The sequence below is a fragment of the Metarhizium acridum genome (genome assembly GCF_019434415.1).
Source record: "Metarhizium acridum strain ARSEF 324 chromosome Unknown scaffold_572, whole genome shotgun sequence".
NCBI lineage: Eukaryota > Fungi > Ascomycota > Sordariomycetes > Hypocreales > Clavicipitaceae > Metarhizium > Metarhizium acridum.
In genome coordinates this window covers 297,285-318,433 of record NW_027094042.1, presented here as the reverse complement: position 1 = coordinate 318,433, position 21,149 = coordinate 297,285, and the positions used below count along the sequence as shown (strand labels likewise).

The 21,149-nt window shown below is 36.1% G+C and overlaps 8 protein-coding genes across 8 annotated transcripts; 1 reads left to right on the top strand and 7 right to left on the bottom strand.

Annotated features, from left to right (window-relative positions):
• Positions 1-9,800: 9,800 nt before the first annotated feature.
• Positions 9,801-10,519, bottom strand: J3458_020230 (uncharacterized protein; the record flags this gene model as incomplete). The annotated part of the gene is made up of 2 exons (XM_007817187.2): positions 9,801-10,186; positions 10,360-10,519. The coding sequence occupies 2 exons, from the start codon at positions 10,517-10,519 to the stop codon at positions 9,801-9,803; spliced, it is 546 nt and encodes a 181-aa protein (XP_007815378.2).
• Positions 10,520-12,405: 1,886 nt separating this feature from the next.
• On the bottom strand, positions 12,406-12,983 carry J3458_020229 (uncharacterized protein; the record flags this gene model as incomplete). Its single annotated transcript, XM_066121919.1, has 2 exons — positions 12,406-12,733; positions 12,829-12,983. The coding sequence occupies 2 exons, from the start codon at positions 12,981-12,983 to the stop codon at positions 12,406-12,408; spliced, it is 483 nt and encodes a 160-aa protein (XP_065973096.1).
• A 150-nt stretch (positions 12,984-13,133) lies between these two features.
• Positions 13,134-13,334, bottom strand: J3458_020228 (uncharacterized protein; the record flags this gene model as incomplete). Its single annotated transcript, XM_066121918.1, has 1 exon — positions 13,134-13,334. One exon carries the CDS (start codon positions 13,332-13,334, stop codon positions 13,134-13,136), a length of 201 nt encoding a protein of 66 aa, XP_065973095.1.
• A 361-nt stretch (positions 13,335-13,695) lies between these two features.
• J3458_020227 (uncharacterized protein) lies at positions 13,696-14,479 on the bottom strand (the record flags this gene model as incomplete). The annotated part of the gene is made up of 1 exon (XM_066121917.1): positions 13,696-14,479. The coding sequence occupies one exon, from the start codon at positions 14,477-14,479 to the stop codon at positions 14,114-14,116; it is 366 nt and encodes a 121-aa protein (XP_065973094.1). The 3' UTR covers positions 13,696-14,113.
• A 584-nt stretch (positions 14,480-15,063) lies between these two features.
• J3458_020225 (uncharacterized protein) lies at positions 15,064-16,416 on the bottom strand (the record flags this gene model as incomplete). The annotated part of the gene is made up of 1 exon (XM_066121915.1): positions 15,064-16,416. One exon carries the CDS (start codon positions 16,414-16,416, stop codon positions 15,805-15,807), a length of 612 nt encoding a protein of 203 aa, XP_065973092.1. The 3' UTR covers positions 15,064-15,804.
• J3458_020226 (uncharacterized protein) lies at positions 15,177-15,802 on the top strand. The gene has a single exon (XM_066121916.1). It carries the CDS (start codon positions 15,435-15,437, stop codon positions 15,741-15,743), a length of 309 nt encoding a protein of 102 aa, XP_065973093.1. The 5' UTR covers positions 15,177-15,434; the 3' UTR covers positions 15,744-15,802.
• Positions 16,417-16,954: 538 nt separating the features above from the next.
• Positions 16,955-17,855, bottom strand: J3458_020224 (uncharacterized protein; the record flags this gene model as incomplete). The annotated part of the gene is made up of 3 exons (XM_066121914.1): positions 16,955-17,311; positions 17,461-17,490; positions 17,616-17,855. 3 exons carry the CDS (start codon positions 17,853-17,855, stop codon positions 16,955-16,957), a joined length of 627 nt encoding a protein of 208 aa, XP_065973091.1.
• Positions 17,856-17,976: 121 nt separating this feature from the next.
• On the bottom strand, positions 17,977-20,012 carry J3458_020223 (uncharacterized protein; the record flags this gene model as incomplete). Its single annotated transcript, XM_066121913.1, has 4 exons — positions 17,977-18,102; positions 18,161-19,401; positions 19,480-19,664; positions 19,744-20,012. 4 exons carry the CDS (start codon positions 20,010-20,012, stop codon positions 17,977-17,979), a joined length of 1,821 nt encoding a protein of 606 aa, XP_065973090.1.
• Positions 20,013-21,149: the final 1,137 nt, after the last annotated feature.

Sequence of the window (21,149 nt, the reverse complement as noted above, 5' to 3'; positions counted from 1 at the left end):
AATATACTAAAAAAGAAGACCTTATAGCTAATTTTAATAGAGAAAATAACGCGAAGATTATACGCGTTATAATATATTACTCTTAAAGTAATATTATAATATAAACGGTTTTAATTTTAGGAGTTAAAGGGATAAAGTAAGCGAATAAGCTATATTAAATTAAACTTATATATAAGACTAAGATATTTAATATTAAACCTTATAATAAAACTCTTAACTTATATTAATACTATACTTACTATAAAATAAGTTATATTATTAAATACTATAAGGTAATATTAAGGTATAATTAATATACTATTACTTAATATAAAGATAAAGAAGAAAACTACTTTATTATTATATTAAATACTAAAGAAAAGTGTATTCTTTACTTTAAGGTATATTTAACCTAATTTTACCTTTATCTTATATTAAAGGAATATTAGAATAAAGCTAAAAAAGTATATATAAAACACTTAATAAGGTTTATTAAGCTATATTATAATAATAAATACTATTTAAGATTAAGGGTTAAGAGTAACTTATTCTTAGTAAAAAACTAATCTCTTATAAAGAAGAGAGAGCGTTTACTAGAAAGCTATAATTATAATAATACTATTAACTTTTAATTAAACGAAATATTATAGTATACTAGCTACCTCTTAGCTAATACTCTCTTAATAAAAGTGCTAATTATAATTATTTAACCCTTTACTTAATAATATTTATTTATTTAAGTACCCTAGAGCTATTATAGCTATTCTAGTACTTTTACATGTAATTTAAGTGGGAAAACCCTTTATATAAAAAGAAAAACCCCCTTACTTTTATTCTAGGTTATTCTTGCCCTGCTATAACCTATAATTATATAAAGCGTATTCTAAATTATATAGGTTAAAGGTACTTACTAGGCTAGCTATTCTAGTAGTAGTTTATTAAAGCGTGTGTAGTAAAGGTCTAGGCTAAGTTTAGGTTAGCCCTAGTATACTAATTAGGTAGCTATCCTAGTATCTAGGTGTTTAAGGCTGTCACGTAGTTTCCTTTAAGTGTTATATTATATCGTACCGTTTTAGGCTTAGCGTAACGCTATGTCCCAGACATTTCTAGTGTAATTAGTGTATTGTGGTGAACTTCACTTTGTCCTTACTTTTAGGGCTACCTAGCTGGGCTCGGCTAGCTGCCGCTAGCTATTTTACTTAATAATAATAAAAATCCTTTATTAAAATATTAATGAAAGAATACACTTATATATATAGCATTATAATATAGCCTTAACGTTAATTTAATAGTAATATAAGAATAAAAAATAATAAGATATAATTAATCTCTTAGCTTAAAGCTTAATAAATATTACCTAATATATTATAAAGAAAGAAACGCTATATATATTAATAAAAGGTATAGCTTTAATATATAAGAGGCTTAAGAAGAAAAGAATTAAAGCTATGTAACGCTTAAAGGTATTAATATTTTTTCACTTTATTTAAAGCTATTAGGCCTTAATTAATAAATACTATTAATAAAATTAAAGATAATAAAGCTCTTAAATTAAAGCGTTTTTATTAGTAATTTTAACTAAAAATACCCGTTATAAAACGCTTATAATAGAACATTTAATAGAGTAAAAAGACTTCTATAAATAATAAAGTAATAATAACTTATACTTATTATACTATATAGGGAATTTACTTAATAATATTATAGTTATAAGAATAGTATTATAAACTTAAAATAAGCTATAAGAAGCCTTAAAGTAATATACTTAAGCGCGCTTAATATAGTTAAATTTAATTATATCTTATAGTTAATTAATATTAACCTTAAAGAGAAAAAGCTTATATTAAATATTATATTATTAAGGTATATATAAATAAAGATAAAAGATAACCTAATAGCTATAAAGGTATAATACTACTTTAGCTTAAAGATAACCCTAATATTAATTTAAAACTATTAAGAGATTAATAAATATATAAATTAACTTATTAAGTAATTATAAGAAATCGCTTAATTAATAGCCTTAAAGAAGAGAAAGAGTAAATTTAAAGGGGAATTCTAGTAAATTAGCTATATAATTAAGGTAATAATAATTACGCGTAAAATAAAGAGAGCTTAAATTAAAAAACGTATAAAGCTAAATTAATAACTTTATTATAAGATAAAAAAGGCTTAAACTTAAATTATAATTAAAGAAAGAAAAAGTATATAATAAAACGTCTTAAAAAAGATATTATTAATTAAAGAAAGTCTTTAAAAATTAAAAAGATAAGTAAGACTTTAAAGCTATACCCTCTTAAAGTAAGTTAACCTTTTATTATTATATTAAGGTAACCTAAATAATTCTATAAAGTAATTAATTATAAAGTATATTAAAAAGGCTAATATTCTTATTAAGAAATTCTTCTTTAAGTTTATAACTAACCTTAATACTATTTTAAACCTAATCTTCTCTTAGCTTAATATTATTTATATTTTAAAAGAAGATTATATTAACCCTATTAAAATAAAAATAGCCTTAATATTTATAATAAGTTAAAAGGCTCTTAAAGATAATAAGATACTAGTAGGCCTTTTAAAGGCTTATAAGAGACCTTTTATTAAAGTAATTACTTATCTTCTTAATAGCTTACTTAAATACGCTTACTTTTTAGCCTAGTTTTATATTATTAAAGTAATTATATTATAAAAGCTAATAAAAAAGTTAAAGTACTATAAGTAAGTAAATAATTAAAAGCTAATATTACTCTTAAATATAATAGGTAAAGTTATAAAAGCTATAATTATAAGATAAATTACGTGAGTTATTAAGGTAAAGGTAATACTTTTAAACTTATAAATAAAAAATAAAAGGGATAAGTCTATTAAAACTACGCTTAAGATTATAATAAAAGTAATTAAAATAGCTTAAAGTTAATATAATATTATCTTACTTCTTTAATTAAATATTAATAGTATCTTTAATATAATTAATTACCTTAAACTTATTTAAATACTTCTAAAGATAAAGCTTTTCTATTAAATAATCGCGTTTATTTAAGCTATAATTAAGTTAAGAATAAGCTACTTATACTTTAATAAATAAATATTTTAGGTTTATTAAATATTAATAGGTATTTTATAAGGTTTATTACTCCTATTAATATTATTTTTACTTTATATTACTTTACTTTATAAGCGACTTTAAAAAGTATTAGATATTCTTATTATAGGTTTTATTAATAATATAAATATTTTAGCCTTTAATAAGATATTAAATTAAACGTAATAATACCTTAAAACCACTTAAAATACATGCGTAAATTAGGTAATAAACGCTAAAGTTTACTTTAACCTAATAAAGAGTAAGCTTATATACTTTAGCTATATATAAACGCTAATAATAATACGCGTTTACCTTAATAACGTGAAGATATTATTAATAATTATAAAAGTATACTTTTTAAGCGTATAACTTAATTAAAAGCTTACCTAAGATAAATATTAAATAAAGATCAAAAATAAGTTAACCTAATAATAACTTACTCTTATCTCTCTTATAGTATTTACTTAGAAATACTTTTATAAAGAAGTTAAATACTTATATAATTAAGTAATCTAGTCTATTATTACTTATAAAGTAAGTTTATATTATAAATTAATAGAGATATATAATAAGCTAAGAGGTATTATATAATAACTTACTAGTAAATAATTAAAATACCTTTAAAGTATTATTAGAGCATTTAAAGCTACCCTAGTCTTTTAGCTTAAAGTAAAAGTAACTATTCTATTACTAGACCTTTATTTAAATTATATAAAAAGGCGCTTTAAATAATAGCTTAAAGACTTAAAAATATTAAGCTAAATCTATATAGTATATGTATTTATAATAAGGGTACTTAAATAAAAGCGTAGCTTATAAAGAAAACCTAATAAAGAAATTATATAATAGCTATAAACCTAAAGCTAAAGTAATATTATATAAAAGGCGCTATAAGTAAACTAGTAATATAAATTCTACTATTAATATTATAAGGCTAGAAATTATTACCTATAAAGAAACGTTAAGATAGTAAAGAACGTACCTTAACTTAAATTTATTAAGTAAGATAAGAGAATATATTAATACCTATTAAAACACGAAATAATAACTTTAATATAATTACGTATTAACTATATAAGTTTTAATAAATTCCTTTATAAGTAGCGCGTTTTTAGGGTAAAGTTTCCCTTATATTAATATAAAATAAACGTAAAGAACGTATATTATATTATTATTAAATATCTATTATATAATAATAGTTAACTATAAAACTAGCTTAAAAATTATAAGAAATTTTATTAGGCTTTAAGAAACGCTAACCTAATATAAACCTTAACTTAATAGCTATTAAATACAAGTAAGCTTTCTTATTATTACCTTATTATATTACTTATAAAAAGATAGGTTATATAAGCTAGTAATAATATTAAGGGTAAGCTAAAGCTAAATTTCAGCTAAGGTAATATTAAAGTTTAGTATATAAAAAACAATTAAATAAAAGAAATCTAATTTATTATAATAGTAAATTATAGCTTAAGGTTAAACCTAGCTTAATAGCGCGATAATAAAAGAACTTAATTAATAATACTAGGCTATATTATTCTTCTTTAAAGTATTTTCTCTCTTAAATAATAAATTTAAGCTTAAAGATAAGTAAATAATATCTTACTTATTACTTAATATCTTTATTAGATTACTTATACTTAAACTATAATTCTTAAGTAAGTATTAATTTTAATAAAGCTATAAATAATAATATAGGAAAATAATAGGGAAAACGTATTAAAGATAAGCTAGTATTATTATTAAATATAATAGTTTTCTTTATAATAATAAGTAATTATTATAATAAATTATTTATTTTCTTTTAAGTAATACTTAAAGCTAATATTAACTTAATAACGCGCTTTATAATAATTAATAACTCCTTTTAATTACTATTATTATAAGTAGTTAAAGCTAAGCTAATAGTAGCCTTACTCTTAAGCTTATTATATAGTTTTTAAAGGATAATTATATTAGCTTTTAATTAAGCTAAAAATTAGAATTAAATTAAAGCTAAAGTTAAGGGTATAATAAAGGTATATACCTAAGGCTTAAAAGTATTAATAAGCTAAATAAGCTTATTTTAAAGCTAAGGTAAAATTAAATAGGTTTTAACGTTAATAAAAATCTATAAAGTATTAATTAACGTATAAAAATAATAAGATTATAAGCTAAAGCTAAACTAAACTTAACTTACCTTTAAGTAAAGATAATTATAAACCTAATAATTAAAGTAAGTAATAATACTAGATCTTATAAAAGTTAATAAAGCTAAGCTAAAGTTAAAGTATAAGAATAATCTTATTAAAGATAATATAATAAAGATAAGCTTAGCTTTTCTTTATATTAATAGTAACTTAAGCTATATAAAATAAGTATAAAATTTAACGTTAAGCGCTAATTTATACGAATATTAGTATAATATTAGGTTAAAGTAAAATAAAGGTACTTATAATAACCTTTTACTTAATAGCCTTTTTCTTTTAAGTAAATATAAGTATCTTACTCTTAAAAGAGCTATTCTTTTATAGTTAAGTTAATACTATTATTAAATTAAAGTTAATTAATTAATTAAAACGTACCTTAAAAGTAATATTAAATATAATTATTTTAAAAATAATAAGCTTTTATAAAATATTAATAAAAAGATATTAAAATTAAATTAAAGTTAAGTAAACGTATAAAGTAAAATAAACTAATATATAATTAAAAATAATAAATAAAATAAGAGAAATAAACGCTTAATACTAGGCTAATATTAGGTAAAAACTTACCTTAAATTAAAAAAAGCTTATAAAAGCTATAAGAGATAAGAAAAAGCCTAAAAAAATAACGCGTATTAGTTAAATTCACCTAAAAAACACTTAAAAAATAAGCTAACGTAGGTATAGCTTTAATAAGCTTATAATAAGAGCTAAAAGCTATTATAAGGCTAGCTTAATATTAAAGGCTATAAAAAGAGGTTATATATACGAAAATTAAGGGTTTAAAGAAGAAAGAAAGAAAGGAAAATTAATAGCTTAATTTAAAGCTCTTATAAAGGTTATAATAGGCCTTAAATAACTAATAATAGCTAGTTAAGCTTAGCTAAATAGCCCTAAAAGTAAGAATAAAGTAAAGTTTACTATAATATATTAATTATACTAGAAATATTTAAGATATAGCGTTATATTAGGCCTAAAATAATATAATATAATATAATACCTAAAGAAAACTACGTAATAGCCTTAAACACTTAAATATTAAGATAATTACTTAATTAATATATTAAAGTTAACTTAAACTTAACCTAAACCTTTATTATATACGCTTTAATAAACTACTATTAAAATAGCTAGCCTAATAAGTACCTTTAACCTATATAATCTAAAATACACTTTATATAATTATAGGTTATAATAGGGTAAAGATAACTTAAAATAAAAGCGAGGGGGTTTTTCTTTCTATATAAAGGGTTTTCCTACTTAAATTACATGTAAAAGTATTAGAATAGCTATAATAGCTCTAAGGTACTTAAATAAATAAATAAATAAATAAATAAATAAATAAATAAATAAATAAATAAATAAATAAATAAATAAATAAATAAATAAATAAATAAATAAATAAATAAATAAATAAATAATAAATAAATAAATAAATAAATAAATAAATACTTTTCTTAATATTAATATAACTTTTTAAGAGAGTAAATTTAATAATAAGAATTAAAAATAAGTTAATTATTTTATTAATATTAGCGTAATTTTTTTATAGCTTATAAATTTTATAAGTTATAATAATAGCTTAATACTTTTAAACTCTTAAAATATAATATAATTTATATATTAATATCTTAATATTATTTAAGAGGCTATATAAAGTTAAGCTAATATATAGAATTCTAGCTTATTTAAAGCCTTATATATAATTTTATAATAAATAATTAATAATATAAAGAAAAAGGCTAATAAGTATAATACTCTTTTATATAAAGATAAAGATATATATATTATTATAGCTTTACTTACTTTAATTAATATTAAGTATATAAATTAATACTATTAAATGTATTTAAGCCTATTATTTCTTAAATAATTAAGTAATATAATTAAGTTATATTATTAAAAGGTATTTATATAAGAGTATATAAAAATATATTATTAAAGCTATAATAAAACTTATTAATAATTATATATTATAAGCAAGTTATTTATTAAAGTCTTTAACTTTAACTCTTAAAAGGTATAATTATTTTATAAGTTATTTTTAATAATTATTTTTATTAATAATATTATATTTTATAAATAAAAGTAATAAACCTTAAGTATTTTTATATTATTTATTAAGCTTTTTTTTATAAATATTAAAATATATTAAAAGATATTTATAGCCTTTAATAATAAATTTTAAAGTAACTTTTTATATTAAAATATCTTAAGAATAGCCTAAGATTACCTTATTATTTAATTAAGTATTATATTATTAAAGTGCTTTTAAAGTATTTATTATAATATTAATTATTATAATTAATATTATTTATTAATTAAGGTATTAATAAATCGTTTTTTTATATTAATTTATAATTATAAGAGTAATTAATAGTTATTATTATTAAAAGATTACTTCTTAAATATTAATATTCTAGTAATAATATAATAATAACGCTTATATAAGCTATAAAAGGCGCTTAAATACTTAAATATATTAAATAAGCCTAATAATATAAGCTATTTTTTATTAAATAAGTATAGTATTAATATAAGTATTTATTTTATATTTATTACTTAAATTAAGTTAATTATAATATAAATAAAAAACTACTTACTTAACGCGTAAATTAACTTAAAGAGAATAAGTTATATATATAATAAATAAAAAGCTTTAATATTTTAAGTTAAATATTATATAACTTTTTTTCTTTATTAATTATATATAATAAGATATTATTATCTTTTAAAGATATCTTAAAGCTTTTTAACTTAATAATTAAAGTTAAGTATTAAGAAATTAATTAAAGTATAAACCTTAAAGTATAAGATAAGAATAATACTTCTCTTAATATACTTAATATATTAATTATTATTATACGTTTAAAAGATTAAATTAAAGCTTAATTATTAAGTTTAAGTTTAACTTTAATAAGTTTTATATTAAGAAGATTTTACTTAATTAATTTAATATTAGCTTAAAATACTTATATATAAAAGAGACAATATATAAAGTATTTAATATTTATTATATTATATATATAAGTTAAAAGAAATATTTAATTAATTAAAAGAGAGTTATTATAATAAAGAGAAATATAATAAAATAATTATTATAATTAATTATTATATAACTTAATAAATATACTCTTAAAGTAATTATATTTACCTTAAAGGTAATAAGTAATTTAAGTATTTTTAAATTAAATAATAATATACTTAACGTAAATAACGTAAAGATTAATATCTTAAAATAAAAAAATAAGGTAAAACTTAATAAATATACTTAAATATACTCTTAAATTAATTATATTTATCTTAAAAGATTAAAGTAATAAATAAGTTAAATATTCTTATATTAAATAATAATATACTTAACGTAAATAATATAAGAATTAATATATTTAAATAAGAAAATAAAATATAACTTAATAGACTCTAATAAAGTATTAATTAATAATAATAAAGGTTTTAAGTTATACTTATATAAGTATTACATAAAGTAAAGTATAATACTTTAATACTTAATTAATAATAATAATTATTATAATTTTATATAAAGAAAGTAAGCTATATAAATTTTATTTAAATACTTAAAAACACTTAATATTTTTAATAAATAATTATAAGTACTTTATTTTTCTTTATAAATTTATTTAAGTCTTTTTTTCTTACTTATACCTACCTAAAGCCTACGAGTAAGTAACCTATACGGGTACTCGTAGACCTTTTACACCCTAGCTAGGCGGTCTTAAAGAAGCCTAAGGAGATATTAGTGTAAGTATACGAGGCGAAAGAGCAGCTAATCTCATTCGTGATAACCTTGGTGGCGCCGCTAGTATCGGCCCTAATCTCGAGTATCTTCATGTTCGGATATCGGTGCACGAGTTGTTTCACGGTTTTCCCCAGGAACAAGGTCCACTCCTTCAGGCCCATGTGTTAAAAGTAGATGATAGATTCTCTTAGTTGTATTCAGGTTATCCCCCAACCTTTACCTTAATATGTATACAGATATTTTAGTGCCCACTTTATTATCTCCACGTGACTACTCGCCTATTCCAACACCATGCCTATCTTATAGAAGCGATCTAGCAGGCCATCCTTGGTCATGTGCTCGAGAATTGTAGTCTCACCCCTGAGAACGGCCGGTAAGTTATCGCACACGACGCGGGCGAGCTTCAGCTCTGTCCGGTACGCCTATCTATGTGCGAATCAAGTTAGCTATATCTATAATGAGGGAGAAGGGGGTCACATAACGAAAGGCAGACGAGTAAAACTTACTTGACTTTTAACGCCGGAATGTTAGCCGGAGTGTGGTTTAACCACTTCCGCTAAGAGTACGGTCTGGTTCTGGCAGTGGTAATAACATGGTTATAGAACTTAAATATGCACTTAAAGTGCTATTTAAGGTTTAGGGCTTCACGGACTCTCTTTAGAAACTCGGCTGTGGTGTTCCTAATGTAATCCAGGGTAACCCTTTCCATGACCTCTGCGAACTCGTAGTTATTGGCCGTGCATTTGTGGCCGCCTATGGCTAGCTTGTAGTCCGGGTTAAGCGTCGCTTACCTGTGCTTAGTGAAGAACTTCTTGTGTGAGTCCGACGTTAGCTCAGCAAGAGTAATAACTTGGATGCCCTCTATCTGCACTAAGCTGGGCCCTTGGTGGGTGTAGATGTCGACGTCACCACGGAGTTGCCTTGAGGGCATGGGATTCTCCGTTAAGTGCGCGCAGAACTTAACGTCGTTGGCCCGTGATGCTAGATGTTGCTCGTAGAGACCGACGTTAACCCGGAAGCTCTTGATTCCTGTAGGGATATGCAGTTGTTGAAGACTGCCATCGCCCGGGAAGTAATAGGCCAAGAAGACACCCTGCAGTGCCGCATCTAGCATGTCTGGGTGCAGTAGCATCTTAACTAGCTTATTATCATCTCTAGAGAGGCGTAGAAACGCTGCTCTGAGACGGTGTTAAGGTTAGGAGGATTGTCTTTTAGGGACGGCAGCTATCGAGCATGTGATTCGCCTGTCATCACTCGCATTTTACCAGTCGCATGAGTGAAAAGGAGTTCCACTTAGGCGTTTGTAGATGCGCAGTAAGAGAAGGAGGCCACGTAGATCTGGTCACCTTGTTCCTTGGTCACGCCGTGGAGCGTAAACAGTGTCTCAATACCAGCGCCGTCCTCACTAAAGACGAGCGGCTTGCTGAGACTAAAGTCCTGGATCTTAATAAGGGCGACGTTCTTGTCTGGCGACAGTGACCTCGCCGCTTCTACGGCAGTGGCCATGTAGGCTGTTGCTGGATAGACAACCTGCCCCTGAAGCCGATGACCGCGGACCCATGGCATCTCGCTCAATTTTAGCAAGTTCCTCCAGCGCATGTCGTCCTCTGTCATATCTGTAGTTCGTTTGCCGAGTAGTGGATGCGGTGTGTTGTTGGCGCTGGTAAAAGCTCTGGATATCCGAGACTCGTGCCAGTAGAGCTTGTTATGATCCCAGTTGTACGTGGGCAGATCTTTCAGGAGGTGCCGGCTGGGCGTGCCGGATGCCAATAAGTTAACCTTGTGGAAGTCGACTGTTGACGGAGAGAACAGAGTAAATTAAATATTTCTCTAGATTTAAGTTATCTTAGCGTCTCTTAAGATTAAAGCTCTTACGAATATAGTGAAAACAAGTGTATTTTATATTATATTTTATATTGTATTATACTTTCATGTATTATATTTAAATACATTATATTATAGGACTAAAATACCTATAAATCTATTATAACTTATAAGTTAAAAAGACTCTAATTTTTCTAACTTAAAATTATAAGGCTAAATATAAGCGTTATAAGGGATATTTTTATATGATTAAAATGAGCTAAGTTAGCTCTTTAAAATGCCTCACTTTTTATTATTATAAGTTATTACATTTAAAAGTTATAAGTAATTAAAAGCTTACCTCACTTCACTTTTTAAGATATAACTTTAAAGCTTAATATCTCGCTAAATATTTATATTTAAAAGTTTATTTTTAAAGATTTGAATTTACGTGATATTCAGCTTTCTTTTAATATATAATATGCTTCTAGAAGTATATATTTAAAATATTAAATATTTTATAGGCTTATAATACATTTATAGGTATTTTTATGTTATAATATATTATATTATAATATAATATAGTATAGTAGAAAATACAAAAAATATAATACATTTAGAGCTCTACTTAAGATAACCTTTCTTATCGCTAAGATAAACTTAAAGAAGATTATTACCAGTATTCTAAAGAATCTTATAAACACGTATAAGCGATACTTAACTAGTATACCTACACACTACTAAGATAATGCTTCTTATCTCCTAAAACTATTACTAGTAAGCTTATAGCCTTTACGTTTAAATAAACTTAATTTTATATATACTGTGTGGAGGAATCTAGCCGCACATCGCAGCTTGATTTAGCTAGTGTGTGGAGGAATTTAGCGACCCGCGCGATGCCATTGGCCAGCTTGGGAGTAGTCCCACTTGCAGCCACGGGTCCGTGGCAGCTGGAGGCCCGCCGGTGGTGCGCCGTTACGTAAACTTTATTCGCACCGCCGGCGGTACACCTATTGGGCCCCCTTACCCGCGAGTTGACAAGTGATTAGTCATCGCTCTTAGAAACCACGAACGCTAGGAGCCCAAAATTCGGCCAATCAAGGCGAAGAATGAATAGCGTCGTGTTTCTATCAAGATTCAATTCCCTAGCAATGTCAACCTAAATGCACTGCTCCTCGTAGGTTTTGTCCCTTTTCTCGAGCATATTTTGCTGCCAAGGAATCCAGAGCCTTTTTGCCAATTTCCCTCAATGTGCTCTGCATGATGTTCAGGATGCTCATTTCCAATCCGATCTGTGCTCTGCACCTCGATGCCGACAAGACTGTCCAACCCCAGAGTGGAAAGCGGCTGATCCATCTCCATGTCATTTGGATTCTTCATCATGAATCCGTACAAGTCTTGCCAATCTCCTTGGCTAGGTACTCGGCCTTGTCATCATCTAGACCACCTGCGCCCCTGGAAGCTAGCTGGTTGAGGAATGACTTTAGGCTCTCGTCTGTCGTTGAGAAACGTGGCCTAGTAGACGCGGAGATGCCATGGTAGATGGAAAATCGGCGATGGCGCCTCCATATACTACGGTTCTTGGGGCCCTAGATGGGAAGACGAGAGGATACCCCAAGGGCGATCTGGCTGGGATTGCTGTACTTCTGTGTAGCGTGTTCCTGTGGGCGGGGGAATGAGCGAGAAATGGCAAGCCGAACACCCCCCGGTATGGCTTCCTCGCTGGGAAGGTCGGCATCTAGGAAGCGAAAGTAGTCGAGGAGTTCAGAGGACTGGGACACGCAGCCAACATCCTCCATGACACCGAGATCGATGACGGAGGCAGGCAGACCTTGGCCCTGGCGGTACTGTACAAAAGCGTCGAGGAACGTGTTGGCAGCTGCATAGGTGGCCTGGCCGTACTGGCCTACGAGACCGCTGACGGAAGCGAACAGGACGAAAAATTCCAGATCAGACCCCAGGGTGTTGTGCAGGTTCAGGTGCCGTCGACCTTGGGCCGGACAGCAGTGTACCAGTCCTCGTACGCCATACCATCAATGGAGCGATCCTGAAGAGCCATGGAAAGCTGCACGACACCGCGGATAGGGGCGCAGGCTTCGGCAACCGCTCGCTTGACGTCCTCGGGGTCGGCAACAGAACCCTGGAGAACCTGCACCTTGCAGCCCATGACCTCGAGCTCCTTGCAAAAGTCATCGTGCTTCTCGGAGCGGTCCTATCGCGAGAAAAAGACGAGATTCTTCGCACCGTTACTGACGTACCAAGAGGCGATGGAACGACCAACGCCCCTGAGACACCCCACGAGGTAGCCCGCGTCGTGTCAAAGCTCGAGGCTGGGGTCGCCGGCGCTGACCGGGAGGTGGGACAAGTCTGTCGGCACGGTGACTGCAAACTTGCCGATATGTGTGCCCTTTTGCATGTGACGGAAGGCATCCACGACATTCTCGGCGGGGACATTCATAAAGGTCGGTATCAGCTTGACAAGGCCCTGTTCGAAATAACCGGCGCACTCGCGCAGCATCTGACCACAGACGGCGGGACGAGAGTTTACATGTGGCGGGCATCGAGGCCAAAGAAGGCCCGGTTCTCGGTACATCCGTGCATGTCGACCTTGCCGTGGCCATAGAGGTCACGCTTTCCAATCTCGATCATGGCGCCGAAGGGCGCGATGCACCGCCACGTTAAGTGAAGCAGTTCGCCGGCAAGAGAGTTGAGAGCAATGTCGACTCCTTAGACAGCTATAGCCGCCATCACGTCCCTCACGAATGAATTGCTGTGAGAGTCAAAGATGTGATAACGGGGGATGTTAAAGCTGTCCATGATGTACTGTACCTTCTCCCGGTTGCCAACAGTGGCGAGGATTCAGGCGCCGACCATCTAGGCAATCTGAATCGCGGCGATGCCAACGGCGCCGCAGGCAGAGTGGATGAGAATAGTCTGCCCCTTTTCAGGGCGGCGCAGGTGGCACAGGGCGTAGATGGCTGTTGTGAAGACGGTGCCCATGGTGCCGGCACCCTCCATGCTAAGGCCGTCGGGAATCTTGGCCAGGAGATCCTGGCTGGCGATGAGCTTGTTGGAGAAGCAGTGTCACACGGATTAGGTCAAGCAAGGATTAGAAGCCCTTTATTACACAAGGAGATCACGAGAACTATGGGGCACACTAGGCACGGGCCGTTCCTTTCATGTATATAAGATGGTCTCCCCTCGCCTTCTGGCTTGGAGGAACCAAGGACCTTTGACATCCTACAAGATTATCATTGAATTGAGCCCTTTTGCTTCAAGCCCTCTATTGAGCCCTTGTCACAAGCAGTAGGATGCGATTGTGAAGATTCGGTCGCCGGGCGCAAACCTGGTCACGCCCGGTCCAACCTCCAAAATCGTGCCGGAGCACTCGCCGCCCAGGTCGCTGCCATCAACGACACCCTGGGCCGTCAGGATATGCTTGAAATTGATGCCGACTGTGTGCGGCTTCAGAAGCACCTCGCCTTCTCGGAGGGGTCTCTTTATCCTCCAGTTTTCTTCCCACCGCAGGCTGTCAATCATGCCCTTCTCACCAATCATGAGGAGCTTGTCGGTGGTCGAGGCAGTTGATTTGCGCCGTTCTTCTGGGGGAGTACCAATGGTATCGGGGTAAGTAGATGACCCCGTTTTCGATGGCAAATTCATAGTCTGGATCGAGCTCGACGTCTTTTGACCGGTCCAAGGTCTGCTCATAGATCTAAAGTGCCTTGGCAGGCATGTTGGGGTGGCTGATATCGTCGATCTCAAGTGTGGTTAAGTTAATGTGCCTTTCCGAGCGCAGCGTCCTCGATAAGCCCAGTGTTAGTGCGAAACGAGGATCTGTGACGCGCATGGAACAGGATCGAGTAAGCCAGATAACTCTGGTTGTTTCCAGGCTCACCATAAGCTTCGTGAGCTTATTGAAGTCCTCCTTGCCGATTTCATTGACGAGAGGTTTGTCTAGCTCTAGCAGGCAGACAACGTCTTGCTCGGGCGAAACATGGTTACTAATGGACTTCAACCCTAACCCTCACCCTAACTCAGGCGTGAGTTCGCCGCCGTATTTCACGTGGATGCTAAAGAATACGGATCCGCTAACAACGGTGCGATACATGTTCCGTACTGCGTTAGAGCCACCAGCCTCCCTTGCACGACATAACCCCTGGTTCAAATAGTTGCAGGATTCAGGCTTTTTATCCTGGCTTAATAGCTAAGTGTACACGGTAATACCGCCGTTCGGTACCCACGTTGTTTCGTCTCCCATTTGAGTAAGCCGTATAATCTCTCGTGACCGTAATTCCTAGGGGTTCTTAACTAATTATTACCTTGGACTGAGAATTTATGGTTTCTCACAGTTTCCTATCGCGAATAGTGGAAGACGGTCAAAAATCTTCCTAATTCTCCTCCTATAATAGCCTGCTACTTCCCCCTGTCTTTCGCCAAGCCTATGTTATGGCATGTTGGCTTGATCTCTCCCGATGTGGTCCGGAATGCTTCTCGATAGTACTGTTACCTCCTCCATTGCTAGTGCATATTCCATCCAGCCTTGAGTATGTAAGCAGAGGCGGAATAAATAGAAATCCAGACGGCATTGCGGCAGCTCAAGAGGGCTGCCGAGGTGATGCCGAAGCGACTTGTGAATGAATGCCTCGAGGCTGTGAGGCTTCATGTCCTAACCCTCAACTTGGGCAGGTTGAGCTGGAATTTCGCCAGCATCTCGCATTTCTTTACAAATCCTATTCATCATGATGGCACCAGGGCTCCACCATCGTACAGTCTCCCACTTATACAAATCCTCTTCAAGACTTCAACAACCCGGTTCCAGTCCAAAGAGACTGAGCCGTCCGACCTCCCAAACCAGCACTCCAGCAAGAACATGATGCGCAATCGAATCCAAGGTGGGTATTTGACCTTGTCTCCCCTTGAATAGGCCTCGTAGGTCTTTCTGTCCAGTACCCATACCCAGGTCTTGTTATAAATGCGATTTACCTCTAGACATTTGGATGAGAGATTCGTTCAGAACGCAGAGGTGGCAGGTCCTCTGGTAGCCGCTCGAGAGTCTCTAGAGCCTGCTTGTCGATGATGAGACACTGGTCGTGGCGAGTGTTGTTCTTGGACAGCGTCAGATTAATGCCTAGTGCGTCTACCCATTTCGTGAAGGCCTCTCCAACGGCGCTGAAGTCTTCCTCGCCCTCGGGGCCGGTGACGATTGAATCGGCATTGGGGTAGACCTCAATGACTTGGTTGTACAGACGATCAGCCAGGTCATCTGTCGGGTCGTCTGACGGCACAGGCACATCTGCCGGGAACAAGTTTCTGGTGCCTTCTTCGGTGAACTTGGAGGCCCGCACAAGCCATTGCGTCCACTTGGAGAAGAGACGTAATGCTTTGGCGAATCGGTCGTCCGAGTCGCCCTCGAAACGAACGCGATAGATGGTGAAGCCCCACGCGTACGGCACGTATGAATTCAACGACGGATCGCGAAGCAGAGCCAGGAAATTTCGCGAGGGGCGACTCCGCTCGCTGCGTTCTCTTATGTAATCGTCTGCGAATGATATGGCCAGAGGGTCCGTGGTGATGGGTGCAAAAGATTGTTCTGCCATGGTGCCTGATGAAAGTGGTTGCCAACGGGTGTCAGCGGTTTGTGGAAAAGTCTGGTAGGGTTTGTGTTTGTATGACCTTTTCCCAGGTAGATTTATTTCTTTCATAGATGGAATAGTCGACACGTGATATAACCCGCTCGAGTTAAGGTCTCAGAGGAGTCCAGTTTCCTTCCGTCTGGAAGTTGTGCCTTGGCAGTTAGGTGTTTCTTTCTCGCCCGCTCTCACACCGGACATGTGAATAAAACGACGGGAGAGATGCCTTGCTCAATTGCAAGAATCTAAGAGGCAGAAAAATACACGCGACTTATTATCTCAAGCTAGGGAAAGGCAATTTTTCTTGGGCCGTTTCCATGTATCTAATTCTTGGGCCAAATGCTTTTCATGTCAAGTACATATATTATTCATCTCCTCGATAACAGAGTTGGCGTTAGGGTTAACCCTGTCCATCGGTCTACATCTCTGTGATGGCGCATAATAGCCAATTCCGGCGCCTTCATGTCTATTGAATTCGTGCCCATGTATTAGCATGTGAAACATGTCAAATATCGTCACACATTGAGAAAAACCCTTGCGTGGTGATTGTCCGCGCGCGAGCTTCTGCCCGTATCGTACCAATACTCGACATAATCGCAGGACCATTTACCGCATCCGTCCGCCACTGCGCCTCTAATACGTCCAGTCCTGCCGTAACCCAGTTATCCATGTTGGTATGCATTCTTGTGAAGTGGCTGCTCATCCAATTGGTGAAGCTGTCGACAAGGGCGACTTGTTGGCCGGGGAAAAGAAACGCGTGGACCCTCTCGGCGATGCGCAGCTCGCGGCGGATGTCCATGATGACTGTCGCCATGTTAGAGTGCACAGTACCGTGGTTGAGGTAAGTGAATATCGAGACGACCTAGGCAATGTGAGCGTTAGTGTATAGAGAGAGAAGTCAAGGGATAGCATATAAATGGGCAGTCAACACACCATCGCGCTGCATCGCTACTAGGCCTTAACTCAAAAGGAAAGATGGGCTTAACATGACATCTGGGCACTGCCACTCACATTTCTTATCTGTGTCAGGGCAATACCGGCCTGTACGGGGTCAGTCGACGCAAGGAGGGGTTTCATGATGCGGTTCTAAATCAGGCTTTCTTTACATGCCCAAACCTACAACGAAATTTAGCGAGAGAGACTCGGGTTTTGATGAGGGGACTTACAATAGCCTTCAAGCAGTTAAGCTGTTCATCAGCTAGCACAAAGACGCCGTCGTTGCTCGTGCTTCCGAGGGCATCATAGAGCTGCTCCTTGACAGTCCACAGACCTGCGCCGCCGGAAGCTGCCCCCGGCGGGTTCGGTATTATTCGTACAGCCCCGGCCCTAATGACGGTATCGTCGAAAAAGAGGGCATCGATGGCTCCCGCCGGGTTGACACCTCCGCCCGACAAGAGACCTTGCATGCCGCCAGCGTCTGCACCTCAACTTGATGTTCAGCTAACACCGCAGGTCAGTATGCTCAAGCCATACAGCGGTAATCAAACTGGACCTACTCGCAAGACCGTTTATAGGCCCCTGCCGACGTCAGTCTACTTCGTTGATGGTGCGAATCACAAAGTTGGTACATCCACGTGTAGGAAAGTAAAACACTTGACCGTAGATCTCAATTGTCAACGGATCTAGAATACTCCAGTCGTTAGAGGTCCGATACTGCGAATCGTCGTCAGCCACCACGTTGTTTTGTTGACCACGGATAAGATGCACTCACTAGCTGAGATTGTCCCGACCTCCCGTGTGTTACACCGCCAATCGTAACGGACCATTGGGTGCCGTGTTTAGCTCTTTTATCGAGGCCGCGTGTCAAGGGCCTCGTGGCGTCGCAGATGCTAACGTTAATACTGGTCGTTGTGCAAGCAAGTTTGTCCTGGCGGCTCAAGGCATCGGCCATGGCATGGTTCCAGCCCGAGAGTCCTGAACGACAGAGAAGGTACAAATTAAGCGCCGTATTGTATGGGTCGGCGGGCATCAAGCGCACGTTGCCGTTGATCCAGTCACGGATATTGGGAACCGTCAAATAAGGATAGACGGGCACCACAACACGCGTCCAGATTTCACTCACTGCCAAGTCGAAGGCCTCACGCTCGACTAATGTCCTGATAAGGCCTTCTATGGTCCGGAGGGTTTCCATGGCCAATTCCGACTTGCGTTCCACAAGACTCGAGTTTCCCACCTTTCCCAGGCCCCTCGGACCTATACTCTTGGTTGCCTCGGTTGGACAAGTCGGGTTTTCCATGTAGTTGTTCAGAGCTAATTCGTACCGACCCTTCATGCGATCGTACTGCTTGTCTCGTACCTGGGCAACGGGATTGCAACAGTACGACCAAGATCCTGCTCGACAGCCTTCCGAACTGAGTGCGACTTGCACCTTGTCGGCCGGGCAGCCACTACGACAGTCCCTTGACGCGGTAGAGCCGGCACCAATGTCACGATACCGCTGGCAGTCGGTGTATTTCCAGTCCGTGTCTGGCTGATGACAACACAGCGGGCGGGTGTGCTGGCTACCCAGCCCTCCGCTCCAACAAGTTCCTCCGCCGCTGCCATCAAGAGAGCTCACCAACATGGATCCAGAGGAGCAGCCAAAGTCACAAAAGGGATACGATCCCCACGAGCATTGGGAAACCAGCCGGAGGCTTTCTTGCGGTAGCATAGCGGTTTCCCGCCAGCGTGTGTTTTTGGAGCAGCAAGCAGCTTGATACTTCTTCTTGCCCTGTCTGCCACTCTTTCCGCAGGACGAGGTGGTGCTGCCGACCTCGACGGCGTCCGCGGGACAACTGGGGTTGCAGTTGCGATTGTTATGATTGTACCAGCCACATAAAGGACTGGGTTCATCCGATGGACAGCACAACACCTTGAGCTGCTTGTTGTGACACCCCGAATCATTGAGCATGTACTCGCCAGTTCTCGCGCCCGAGTCGGACCGGCGTTGGGCAGTGTATCCGGCAGGGCATGCTGGTTTTGGCAACTCGAGTCAGCTCACATCAATGGCTTTGCACCTTTTCCCTCGACGCAACTCGATGGCTCACTTACAGTCGCCGCAATTGGCCCATAGACATTGTTTATGCTCTTGTATCCTTTTGTAAATCTGCGGACCATTTGCCATGCCGAGATACATGATTGACGGCCTCGACAGCCTGGCTTTACGGGCCAATGCCTTGGAAAACGTTGCCTTCTGCGTGTCGTGGGATACGGCCCAGACCCTGACGCCGCCCAAGCTTTCACACAAGAGAAAGAGACATTGTTAGCAAGTTGGCGCGTTGTCAAGCTGTGAGCATTGCCATCGAACATACATACCACTTGGAGCTTGCGAATTGGATCTTTTGCCCAAGCGTCTCCTCGTCATCAAACGCGACCCATTGGTTGTCATCGAATGTCAAGACTTTGACTGCAGCGTCTTTGTAATGTGTAGGCTGTAGTTTCTGAAGCTGCATCATGTCCACGATTTCTGAATTGAGGAGCACGCCAACCTCGTGGCTGCAACGTCTTGCCTGCGAACCAGCCAATTGTTGCCTGTACCCTGTGCGTCTGGATGTGAAGAAGCTGGTGCGGAAGGGTTTGAGCATCAGCCTGGCAATGTTAACAATGTTTCTGTTAAACGGAGAGATTCTACGCAATAAAGACGCCCATGGCTCATTGGCACAGATGACTGCATCTGAGTTTCTTCGCAACCAGTGCTTTAAGGGATTTTATGCTCCTGAATGTTTGCAAAGCCTTTCATTCAACAAAAGCTGCCGGTTTATTCACAGCAGACTGTCAATGGACGGCGTGTTTATAATAGGCTATATCTGGCATCTCGGTAGGCTAATCTGCTCTCATGTGCTGCAGAATGAGCCATCGTGGATTGAGGAGTCAGCGGGAAAGCTGGTTCTGCATGAGCGGAAACGATTAACCCAGCTCGCAAACGTGCTAAGATCTCTCGGGCATTTTCCTCTTGAGCGCCGAATCAAAGACTATTTGCAACGTCTCTCGTGTCTTTTGTTGCAAGGCGGAATATATCCTGAGACCTTTGCTGAAAGTTATATGCGCACCATGGCTTCACAGCTTGTCCATGCTGTTAATTGTGGAAAAGCCATTAGACTAGGTTCCCTCTGGAATTCGTCCAGGAAACCGAGTCCTTGAGGCATGAGGGTTTTGTCACGGACAAAGGGACAGTGGTTCCACGGTTATTTATAGATCGTTGGATTCTAGGATTGTGTTTTCTCGAGGGCTGCCCGAGGATGGCGGTTAATTCCCCTTGGCCCCCTGGGTTTGGAGAAATTGGTTCTTAAGGCTTAAACTATACGAGTCGCTTCGGAGGTTTCAGGCAGGAAACGGCCGTACGTAGATAAACAATAAGTAAAGCTAGAATCGGCGCAAGAATTGTGGTGGCCAACATTTGTCGGATCAGGCTGCCTACGTTAGTTGAACAAGCAGACTTGACGTAATTGCTGGATGTCATAAAATAATTGATTCAGTTGTTTGAGAGCCTAGCCAGCCGCTATGGTTTCATTAGGTGCCTTAAAAGTCTTCTAAACTTAAGATAAATCATCATAAATGACATGAACCCTTCTTAAGAATAGAAAATTAAAAAAAAACAACAATCACATTTTTCAGGAGAGAAGCTTAATAAACAATGTGTCTCATAAGGTAACTTTCCCTACAGCCACGTGACTGCGAACCCTCAAGTGCTACCACAGTCTGCCGTGGGTAGCCTTTTGGAG

Bases quoted from the DNA above. Each gene is read 5' to 3' on its own strand.
- J3458_020226 (XM_066121916.1), top strand. From the start codon at position 15,435: ATGCCGAAGCGACTTGTGAATGAATGCCTCGAGGCTGTGAGGCTTCAT.